This window comes from Atta colombica, unplaced genomic scaffold (genome assembly GCF_001594045.1).
Source record: "Atta colombica isolate Treedump-2 unplaced genomic scaffold, Acol1.0 scaffold134, whole genome shotgun sequence".
In the NCBI taxonomy this organism is placed as follows: Eukaryota; Metazoa; Arthropoda; class Insecta; order Hymenoptera; family Formicidae; genus Atta; species Atta colombica.
In genome coordinates this window covers 458,267-470,107 of record NW_017259222.1, presented here as the reverse complement: position 1 = coordinate 470,107, position 11,841 = coordinate 458,267, and the positions used below count along the sequence as shown (strand labels likewise).

The following is an 11,841-nucleotide window of genomic DNA, read 5'->3' as shown; positions in this document are numbered from 1 at the left end:
ACTTAAGTTCTGTACCTTATATTATATTGTCTTCCATAGGTTTCGCTTTTAAGAGGAGACAAGAATGTGTCAAAATTGTGTTACACTTTATAAGCAAAATGAAAGCAGAAAATAACTAAATTTTAAGCAACATACTGAGCGTAAACATCGAATTCTTTTCTCTCTCTCTCTCTCTCTCTCTCTCTCTCTCTCTCTCTCTCTCTCTCTCTCTTTCTCTCTATACTTTTTGCTAATTTTTCATACCTTCTCTGATGTCTTTGGGTATGTTCGATGGAAGCGATGACATGGAAGATGTTTGATAAAAATTGGGTCGTGCGCCGCTTGGTGGCAAAGATGTTATTTTGGACCTGAATTACACGAGATAATAAATTTATAAATTTACTGTGAGAAACAAAAAATAATATTTAATAAGAATAGAAATAATGTGAGTTTCAAGGCTACCTATGTTTACGAATTTTCTGATTTCTGCCGTCAAAGGAAATCGGCGTACCGGCACCCGAAGTGTTAGACGAAGGTGGCCTGTAAGGCCGCGGGCAGCCTTGAACAACAGGCGGTGATGATACTGGTGCATACTGCAACCGGGAATTAGATGGTACGCCTGAGTGCATCAATCTCATGTCCCCTGTATTTACAAATATATTTTAAATGCCGTTAAAAAACGATTTAACGAATGTAAGTTATATTTAAAAAGATCATACCTTGCACGATATGGACACCCTGATACATTGGCAGTGGGTAACGTGGTTGAGGTTGTGCGCTTCGGTCCCCGCTCCCACCTCCGAAAAACTCGTGCGCCGGAGTTGGAGATCGACTGGCTCTTTGGGAATTACCTGGCGTTGTCGCCCGCACGCTGGGAACGATCTATTTCAAGAAAATGTCTTTAGTCGTTGACAGTTGCCTGATAACTTATCGATAGTATATATAGATGTTGCTGTTGCATTTTTACCGGAACATTTTGCCTGAAGACGAGATTGGGAACCAACGTGGGTGTCATATATGCTCCAGGCGGCGCCGGGGACGTACCGTTATGGGTGACCTGATGTCCGAATGTTCCACTGGTCATCATTGTCGGGGTTGCATAGCTACTTGAGTTAACGTACATCAACGGCATACCAGGTATCTATTAATCACAAAAATACCAAATACATTAATATTTTATATTAATATTTCACTGAGTTTCCAAAAAATATTGTAACATTTTAATATTTCAGAAATTAAACATTTCCAAAAAAAATATTCCAACGAAAAGTGTAGAGTTTTAGGACTATTAAACACAAAATGACATAAGCTATAATGTTATGCATTGACGCGTAAACCTTTTTATTATTTGAATCAATCTTATCTCTTGTAAAATTAATATTGGCAATTAATTATCGATATGAACAGATTAGTAAATTACTTGACTAGATGTTGGTGTGTTCGGTGGCGTAGGTACTCTGTACATCACAGGCGGTGGTTGCATCGCCGGCTGCCCTGGCGGATAATACGTAGGAATCATTTGAACTGGTGGTTGATACGTATAATCGCCAGGAGTTGGAGTTACTGCTGGTAACGAATTGTAAGGTACTGGATAACTGCCGACGAAATTAGCTGAAGTACACAACGTCAATTATTTTAAATAAATTTGCAGAAAGAAACAAAGAGATAAAAATATAATAATTATGATGTAACGTACAACTTGGTTGGCTCGGAGACGTCATCGTTTGCGCGTTGAAAGAATAATTCGTTGGAAATCTCTGCTGTTGATGCAGCTGTTGCCTGTCTCCCGGATTCTGACCGACAGAAATTGTCGTTCCAGGTGGAGGTACAAAATACATAGTCTGTTGAGGCTAGAAAGATTTATCTTTTATCAAGCAAAAGTGACAATCAAAGAACACATCGCATATATTTTATTTTTACCGGTATTTGATTTGGCGATGGTTGCCAATAATTTGGTTGTATTGACTGCACATTTTGCACGGTCTGATTTGCAGAGGATGGCGGATACGTAGAATGCGGAGGCGTGGAGTGGCTGTCCCCATTACTACGCTGATCATAAATGTTCATACCTAAGAAATATCCGGATAACTCGGCCATGTCCTGCACATCAGTTACAGCATTATGGTTGAGTTTTACGAGTTTATTTATACCACATTACTTGCGCAGACTTGTTAAACTCGGCAATCAAAGGCAAATAAATTCTTAATAAGTTTAACCTAATTTAATCAAAATCTAATCAGAATTAGATGACTAATCTAACTCTTAGTTAGCACCGAATAGTATCGACGGGTCCAGGATATACGGGATGGGAAAGGACATGTCATAGAGATATAATTAGAAAGGAAATAATTAGAAAGGAGCGGCGTTTGAATGTTAGCAAGACCAACTGTTCGATCTGGCGATTACGGGCTGTGAGACTGTCAAGACTCACTTTGGTCCTGCCTGTCCAAATAGAGCAGACTCCTACGGTGGATTATCTTATCATTTGAAAAAGGTGATAGCTAGTCACGAATGTTTCGACCAATACCAGTGTCACATGGTCAAGGAGAATATTGAAAGGTGTTTCATCGTTGGAACTCGGAGTACCACACATTGAAAGTATATTCAGCATGAACGATGGAGAGCTAAGCCTTAACTGAAGACTGAAGTTGTAGGTAAAGACATTTCGGTCCCAATTCTGATCCGGGTTATGCTCGGAAGCGAAACAGTCTGGAAAGGTGGCCTCCTCCTTCTGAGTCAGTTATGATAAAAAAGGAAGGAGAAGAAAGATGTTGTTCCCTCTCTCAATTGGAGATGCCGGAGAGGCAATCTGGATTGAGTGTTAGCGTTTAGATCTCTACATGAGCTCATAATGAGGGAAGGGGGGGAGGGAGGACACATGAAACTCTCTTTCCCGATCTTGGCGCAAGTGGAGGTTCGTTCTGTTGAAAACCAGGTAACTCGATAGATACCTATATGGGAAATCCATATGGAATTTCATGATTTCCCATGGAGATTTAGGCCAAAAATCTAGGTCCTATATAAATTCCTACATAATTTTTTTAGATATGTTTATGTTGCTTTTCTCGGTCGATTTAATATTATTACAAAAGAATTTTTACTGTTACACTTACCCCTGACTGTGATATTGGTCCTTGATGCACAGGTACCGCATAATTGGTGTAGACCTGATTCTGATTGAAGACATCGCCCTGACCGCCATTTTGTACACTTGCTTGACTCTGAGTAAGATGAGATGCCATCATCACAGTCGGTTGTCCCATGGGGGGTGGATAGACACCTTGATTATACGGTTCTGAGGTAGGTACGTAGGTCGCGTAGGGTTGTTGAGCTGTTTGGTTAGTATGATTAAATATCGGTAGTGTCGTTGACGATTTGACTAGACTTTGCTGCTGCGGATGCGGCTGAGATTGGAGATGCTGTTGCTGCGCTTGTTGTAGAATGGGTGGATTCTGCGGAATAGAAGTAGGAGGAAGAGGAGGTGGTGGCGGTGGCGGCGGAGTGAATGGCAGACTTGGCGATGTCGCTGTGTTCGTTACTTGGGCCCCGGTAGACGCCCCCGTAACATTGATCCTCGATTGCGGCGATCTCTGTTTCCTATTGTCATTCTTGAGATTGTTATTCGTTCTGGACGGCTCAGAGGGCAATTCCATGTGTTGCTGCTGCTTATTAGTGGACAATGGTGTGCCATTTTCATTCTCCATATTAAAGAACTTCGGTGGATTGTCTGGATCAAAACGATAAATCGAGCCGTCCGTGTTCGTATATGGCTGATTGGTTTGTGGGTTTATTATTATGCTGCCAGGTGGTACGCTGGACAAACTAGTGACTGCCCACATAACCGTTTGGCCACCGTTCGACTCTGGCGAGATTAAGTCCTGACTGGACACTTGAGTGTGGCTACACGTCATAGTGGCAGGTACGGGAGAAGGTGACAGAGATGGCGATAACGTCGCGTCACTACGCTGACTTTGCGATTTATAGCCGCTACTCGAACGGCTCGGACTTAAACGTGAACACATGCTCGCCCCAGAATCTACGACACATTTATCATATACGATATCATATACGATAATAGACTGAAGAAAGCGTGCAAAGGCGACAATAATGCAACAACAGAATATCACTATAATATTAAAAAATATTTATTTTCAATCTCGTACACAATTACAAATAATTACCTTGCTTCATAAGGCGAGCTCCTGCGCTATGTGTGGATGTAACACTATCTCCCCTTGTCAACATGCCTTTGGTATATCCACCGAAACTGAATGACTTAGAAACTGATGGGCGCAACACTCCGCCGCGGAATGAATCCCTTCCATCAAAAGATTCGCCCTTCAGAAGTCGATTTTGCCTGAAGATGCATATATGAATAATATAATCAATACAACATTATCGAGAGACATATTCGAGTATTTTATAACTATTATCAGACGCAATAAAAAGCTTAGACGCGATTTACCTGACTAGATGATCCGGATGTAGCAAGCGAAATTTCGCAGAGGCATCTGAACTCTCTGTTGAGGACCACGGCCACGATGTAACTTCGCTGCTTTCACCACTACTATCTTTAAATATCCTTCGTCTGGCGCGTTCGTATTCCTCTTCTCGTTCCTCGAAACTCTTGCTACGCCGGCAGCAATCGCCCGACAATCTATCAGGCGATTTGAAATTAAAACTATCCTCAAACGAGCTCGAATCTCGTTTCAGGATACTTCTTCGCGGCTCCTCTGATAGGATCAGATCATCTCTGATGTGCTCTTTAAAACGAGTATCTGGTATTCGCATGTTTTTCGTCCGCGTGACGATAACGCTTAAACCCGATTGATCCACGTTGTGTTCCATCCCAAAGTAAGCTGCCACTCGATGCACTAGCATTCTGTTATACGAAGACATGTTCGGGAATTTGTGAGAAACCTTCTGTCGATCCTTCGCGAAATCGATTAAATCTTTCTCAATCTTTAGTAACACTGTGCGATCCTTCTGATTGCGGTTTATAGTTTCTGCAATGAATTGTTCGAGATCTATCCCGGTGCTGTCCGTATATAGCTCCGTGCTACTATCTGTAAATAAATAGAAAATTTGATATTATAGACCGTAGTATAGGAATTAAAAATAGTAATTTTCTTGCATATTTGGAGATATCCATCGGATATCTCAAGTGGGATAGTTGCCTATTAGGTAAAAGGTCCGAGTCTACGGGTTCTATTCACGCATATTTATAAAATAAAATTATTTCATTGCTATTATCCTAGGTCGGAGATTCAAAAGATTTGAAAAATAAACTATTATTTCATGTAATAAATAATGAAGAGATAAGAGATTATCGACATATTGAAGAAAAATGTGTAAATTATATTTCAAAGGAAAAAACGCTGACAATGATCCAATTATGTGTATTAAGAATTAAAAGATAATAAATTGTAAATATTATTATCACACATCAAGACACGCTGAATCATTTCAATCTAATTATAGTACTATATTTGTTAGTTAGAAATAGATTAAGGAAAAGGAAAACGTATTGTATTCAAGCAACATACCGCGTGAAAGGCATGGCGATGCGCTATCGTAACTGCCTTGGGACGAATTCTGGTGTCTTAACTTGTGCCTAGATCCGGGCCTGGTCACTGAGAGTGTGTTGCCGCATTGCGCCGAGCATTGATTATTACAAATGTTCAATGTGTTCGGCCTTCGTTGCTCGGATTTGTGCTGATTATTCTGGCCGCACGGAGCAAGATTGGTGCTCTTCGGCGAATGCTGCAAGGTTTGACCGCATCTGATGGGTGATATCGGAGTCTGCAATAAACCTGGTCGCTCATTTTGATTGTTCTTTACACAGTTATTGCATTTCTGAATGATATTCGCACTAGCGAATTTGGAACGGTGGTTTTCCAATTTATTGCCATTAGTTGGAGATGTGATGCTCTTTGGTGAATGTACCTGAGAAGGACTAGATTGACCTGCGAGATAAAAGTTTCGAAATTAAATAATTTTACCTTTAAAGCGTAACAAAAAAAGGAAAGAAATCGCTTTACCATTTCGCGACGGTGCCCGACAAGTCGGCGACGTCGCCGTGTTGCGCATCTGTTTGGGAGATTGAGCGGAACAAAGATTGCTATTGAATATGGATTCGTTGTTGTTGAGCTTGGCGCCAGAATTGGGCGAGAGGCTGCATATGATCTTTTTCTCGCCATCCGCCGATTGCGGACTGTGCGGCGACGTTGAACCGTTGCCGTGCGGTTCCCGCGGTGGGGATGTCGACTCTCTCATGGCATGACTTCTGACTAACAGTTTTAGTTTCGTGTTCGTCTGTAACATCAAGGGTTCTTTATGTACATTTGATGCGTCGTTGCAATATTGTATAATTCGTAGATATAATATTTTCAATTCGCATTTATTATTCAATATTTATCAAATTCGAAAAATATAAATAAAAAAGGAATAAATGATTTATAATTTTTTTTTCAATATCTATGAGAGATCTATCCCAAAAGTATCCGACCTCTGTGTATATCTTTATCCTAGAGTTGGGAAGTGTTACTTTTTTCGTCATTTTTCCGTTATTTTTTATAATAAACATGACGTTGCACTCGATTTTTTCAACTTTAGCACAATCTTAACGTTTAGTTATAAAAAATTGCAACGTCATGTTTATTATAAGAAGCAACGGAAAAAGTACGCAACGGGTTAGGCTAATGCTTCCCAACTCTATTTTGTCCTTCCCAACTCCTGCTTTGTCATTTTCCCTCTATTGTAAAAAAGAGACATTCAATATTTAGGAAGGACCTTGAGAAATACCATCAAATGATACGACGGCTGTTCAGTAATGGGTATACAGATGTGTGAGTATCGAAAACTTTGAGCGTCACAATGACATTCATCTTACCTCAGGATTAATCTTAATTTTAATTCAAGATTTTTTTACTAAACCCGTCTTTGTCTATCTCAATTTCGCCAATCCTTGTATAGTCCCGTATAGTTCCGTGTGACTTCTAATTATTTCCCAAGTTAAAAAATCCATTGAAAAGCAAAAAGCTTTGACAATATTAAAAAAAACTATCAATGCCGTTTGGTAGGGACATTCCTCAAGATCTCCTCTAAATAGTGAATATCTGTTTTCCACAATAGAAATGCATTCAATGGACTGCTAAGGACAAAGATATACGCAGAAGTTGAATACTTTTGGGACAGACTCGTACACTCAAAGAAAAAAATCATATCAGTAACTAGAAATTTGAGGACAAATAATGTCTCAATTATGTATTAAAATTCTAATAAAAACAATAAATAAGTTATATAAACTAAGTTATATAAAAAAAATATAGTAATATTACTCATTTACTACAAACGATTAAATATTACTATATTTTCATAATTCATTTAATTTATTTGTTGTTCTTATTAAAATTTTATAATATATAGTTGTGACGCTATTTGTCTTCATATGTGTGTGTGTGCGCGCGCGCGCACACACACACACACACACACACACACATTTTAATCAACACGTCTGAATTTCTCCGGAATTATGCAAGATATCGAAATTCTGTTTTTACGATGTTATGTAATGTCGAGGGGGATATATTTTAATTAATTAAGATTTGACTTTGAGTGGAAGCTGTTGAGTTGAATTAAGTTCAAATGAAAATTAAATATTTTTGTAAATAGCAACCTAATTTTTTAAACATCTATGTTTGTAAATATATTCATTCCGAGCTCAACACATTATGATTCAAGGATGTCGAAGATCAAATGACTCAAACGCGAATTTACATTAATGTAAATTCGTGCATGTACGAACCTCCATCCCTGATTATGAATATAGAGAGCAATAAGATGTCTAATGTCTGTATTCATAGAATCAGACCTTATATTTAAGGCTTCCTTAAATTTATCTTCAAATGCTCAGTAGCCAATAAAATAATTCTTAGAGCATTTGAAAATAAATTTAAGGAAGCTTTAAATATAAGGTCTGACTATGAATACGGGCATAAATGATCGCGACACATTTGATAGCATTGTCAGCAAAAAGTTTTGATAAACCATTGTAAATCGAGCTTTGAACGCATCAGAATTATTCAATTTTTTCCGATATACAATATCCTAAAGAAAGCTCCAAAGAAAGAAATCTAATGGCATTAGGTCTGGTGATCTAACTGGTTAAGTAATAGAGCCACTTCTTCCAATTCAGTGATTTTGGAAACATGTGATTTGAAGTATTTTGGACTCTGCAATCGTAATAGGGAATTTTTGTAATATATAGTGAACGCTAAAACGTTATTTAGTGGAAAATAGAACTGTGCAGTTTGACTTTCCACTAAATAAATGTTGAATTCGTTATGAATATGGCTATGTATGGAACGTATTTAAAAAATTAGGTTGCCATTTACAAAAATGAAGTTGACCTTTATTTGATCTTTATACTTACATCAAAGATCAAATCTTGTTAATCAAAATATGTTCCTCTTGATATCACATAAAAATAAAATTTCGACATCCTGCATAATTTAAAAGAAATTCAAATGCGGCTATTAAAATGGGATATCTTGTATATAACTTTTCCAGCAATAAAGTTACTGAATTTTTGTACAGTACTAAACTGTTGTACAGTATTGTACTGTCGAGATGTAGGTATTTCTCATTTACTTTCGTTTTCGAAGTTCAAAGCCAATGCGCCTTTTATTATATGCTGAGAGATTTTCTTCTTAGGAGAAATTGAACTTCACTGCGTCTCTCTGGTGGTAATGTCGCATACTGCTCGTGGAGTAAGCGACTTTAATGAAGAACTTCTGAATGTATTTTTATCTCAATGATTAATTAGTTATTATAGCATTATGCTTTATTTAAAAAAAGATTTGTCTAATATAGAAAAATATAAATAGTATATCTTATTTGATGAGGTCTAAGTAATTATATATATTTATTGTATTTGAGTCATTATTTCACTATCGATTAATAGTGTACAAATATTGTTGTCGTAATTGATTTCTTTAAGGAAAAAAAATCACAAAAAATCATCTATTTTTCAGCCTCCTGAACCAAACGTCTCCTTTAATAACTTCCTCCAAACTTAAAGTTTCTAATGAGAAAGGATAAGCAGAAAATAATGAACTAGCAGTGATTAATGAAGTACATACCCGATTGCGAAAGTTCTTGCTTTCAGTGTCCGATTTATCGGATGGCGAACAGGAGGAAGCGGGACGGTGGAGCGAATTCGGTACGGGGGATGTGCCTACGTTAGGGTTGGCATTCCCGTCTATCATATCTGACTCCGAGGCGTCCTGATGAGGCGCACCACCGCAGCCACTTATGGCGAGGCCTTGCTTGGAGAACGGCAGTGAGGGCATTCCTCCTTGCACCACCACCGTAGGACTCTCAGGTCGGTCCTGCGACCTGCTTCTTTTATACACCACTATGCTCGGTACTGCAATAATAAATGCACGTAATTACATTGCTCTCCTATCCAGCGGAGATTTATGCAGGATGTTTTTTGGATTCAATGACTGATTTAAAAATGGTTTTCTCAACAAAAAAATATTAAGTTATCGATGCGATTGAGTTACCAGATGCGATTTTTCCAATCTTTTTAAGATCGTACATACATATTATATTTGTAACTAAAAGCTTTAAATCAAAATTCCATTACAAAAGAATACATTGAGAAATTAATTAAAGAATACAATTAATAACTAAATAAACTAATAAAGAATACATTCCAAATTTAATCATTGATTCTAAGACTATAGATGCTTGTTTGGTTATTTTTGCTGAGGAAGAATCAATTTCAAATCAACTGAAGGCTTTGCAGTGAAAGAAACATCCGATTGTTTCGACAAGTCAATATCGCTAATTTGCTACATCATAAAAAGACAAAAACAATGTTTTTCAGAAAATGAGTTTGAATTAGATTTCATTTCGCCCCGTAAAATAATGAAATTTTTTATCAATAACTTTTTAACAAGTAACGAATACCAACTAAAACTTGTTGGAGATCATTCAAGATCATCGAAGCTGGATCTCCTGTAGTAAATATTTTCCAATTTTCTTTTCAATTAAAGCTATGTTTCATAATTTACTGTCAGTTGTTTACTGTTACAGTGCTGAAAATCTATAGTGCATGTAACGTAAACTACAGATTTTTAGCGCTGGCAGTGAATTTTGGAACACAGCCTAAAGCCCTAAACATAATGATAAAAATAACGATAGGGATAGAAGCAGAGGAATCCAATATTCGGGAATGTATATGTCAATGGAACACGTAGGAACATAGAATAAGGCAAATTTCCCACAAGGTAAATTTGCGATTTAAAATTCTGTGTTTATCGCTTTATTGCTTACTAGTGATCAGATTTTTCATTCTGTTCACATATCATTCATTCTGTTATAATCGTGAAGCAGATAGAAGAGTATATACTGCAGTCTATACGCGATCAGATTGGTTGACTTTTTAAGCCCATTCTACAATTACGTAAGCGTAATTGTAAGTGGTGTAGTCATAAGAATTGTCATCAAATCACAATCGAGTATTTTCAAATTTGACTGTGATTGGTCAATTCTTGTAATTATGGAACCTCTCACAAATACATTTACGCAATTGTAGAATGGGCTTTATTTCTTTCGCAGCAATTTATAATGATGGAAGGCGACAATTATACTTATTTCTATACTATTAATACTAACCACTTATTTTTATATTATTTCTCTCATTGTTTTTGTCATTGTTGTCTCGCATTATGTCTAAGGAGGCTTAAGAGTTATTAAAAATTCAATTATATTGTTTTATTAATAACAAGAACTTTAAACATTTGTTCCTTTTTAAGTTGTAAACAACTTAGAAATCACATTTTTTAGTTATATATATCGTTGTAGCAAATAAGCTATAAGTTTTATTGTATTTATTGTATTTGTTGTTTATTTCTTCGTACTTCCTTTAATAATTCTTTATAATAACATTTCAAATGAAAACGTACGAAATAAGCAATTAAGGATTATCATTCAAGCATATTTAATTGAACAGTAGCCAGCAGTATTGATATTTCTACAAGTGTGATATTTTTACAGTAGAATATATCAATCTATACGATATTAATGAACAATGAGATTTCTTTCACTTCCGACGCGATCCCGACTGTTTCTCGCCTATAAAGATGGTCATGTGTACATATGTGTGTACGTACGATAAACTGTTTCGCCGATCCTGTCATTGCGAAAATAAAACGATTCTGCGAAAATATGGAAAATACTCGTGAAAGAGACACTTACTCTCCAGGCGGGCCATGTATTAAATGCGTCATGGGGTTACAGTGCAGTACACCTTGCAATTTGTGGAAGTTCAACACATACACGTGGGTGCAACTAGCAATTAGTACGTGAATCTTTTGAATAGCATGTAGCACGAGAGGCTGATACTAGGTGCCAGTCCACCTTCCAACATCATATACTCTGTAAGCAGATATAACACGCACGTGACGCTCTCATGTAAAAAACCGCAAGACGTAAATATTCGTTTGAGTTCACTTCTATCCTTTTTCGAGATATAGAAAATAATAAACACGCGCGAAAAATAACGTATGTCGAATAATGAATAACTGCGCAAACTAATGAATTCGATTGGACGCATTACTGCGCATTGATGCATATTAAAGCTGTTGTTTTAATCATTGATTGATTAATTATTGATTTCTGACAACGTTGTAACAAATGAATTATATATTTTATCTGGACTGTTTAATCCTTTTTTCTATGTTTAAAAAAAAAACGTTTTAATTATATACAAAAGGTAAAATGCATTTTAGTGAGACGATACAATATTTCTAGGTATTATGATTAGACTTAATATTATTATAAATTATAGCT

The 11,841-nt window shown here is 36.9% G+C and overlaps 1 protein-coding gene across 1 annotated transcript; it reads right to left on the bottom strand.

The window, feature by feature from the left end:
- Window positions 1–229: 229 nt before the first annotated feature.
- LOC108684425 (R3H domain-containing protein 1-like) lies at window positions 230–9,332 on the bottom strand. The gene is made up of 13 exons (XM_018188737.1): window positions 9,123–9,332; window positions 6,021–6,294; window positions 5,526–5,945; window positions 4,445–5,045; window positions 4,161–4,336; window positions 3,093–4,015; window positions 1,900–2,079; window positions 1,676–1,829; window positions 1,400–1,590; window positions 947–1,120; window positions 699–861; window positions 442–622; window positions 230–347 (listed from the first exon to the last, which is right to left on the bottom strand). The coding sequence occupies exons 1-13, from the start codon at window positions 9,330–9,332 to the stop codon at window positions 230–232; spliced, it is 3,765 nt and encodes a 1,254-aa protein (XP_018044226.1).
- Between the last annotated feature and the right edge of the window lie 2,509 nt (window positions 9,333–11,841).

What these genes read in the sequence shown, in the direction of transcription:
- LOC108684425 (XM_018188737.1), bottom strand. Translation starts at nt 9,332, where the DNA reads ATGCCCTCACTGCCGTTCTCCAAGCAAGGCCTCGCCATAAGTGGCTGC. An exon ending in TCTTCAGGCAAAATGTTCCG is followed by an intron (nt 862 to 946) that starts GTAAAAATGCAA and finishes TTCTTGAAATAG; the next exon opens with ATCGTTCCCAGCGTGCGGGC. An exon ending in CAGAAAATTCGTAAACATAG is followed by an intron (nt 348 to 441) that starts GTAGCCTTGAAA and finishes CGTGTAATTCAG; the next exon opens with GTCCAAAATAACATCTTTGC.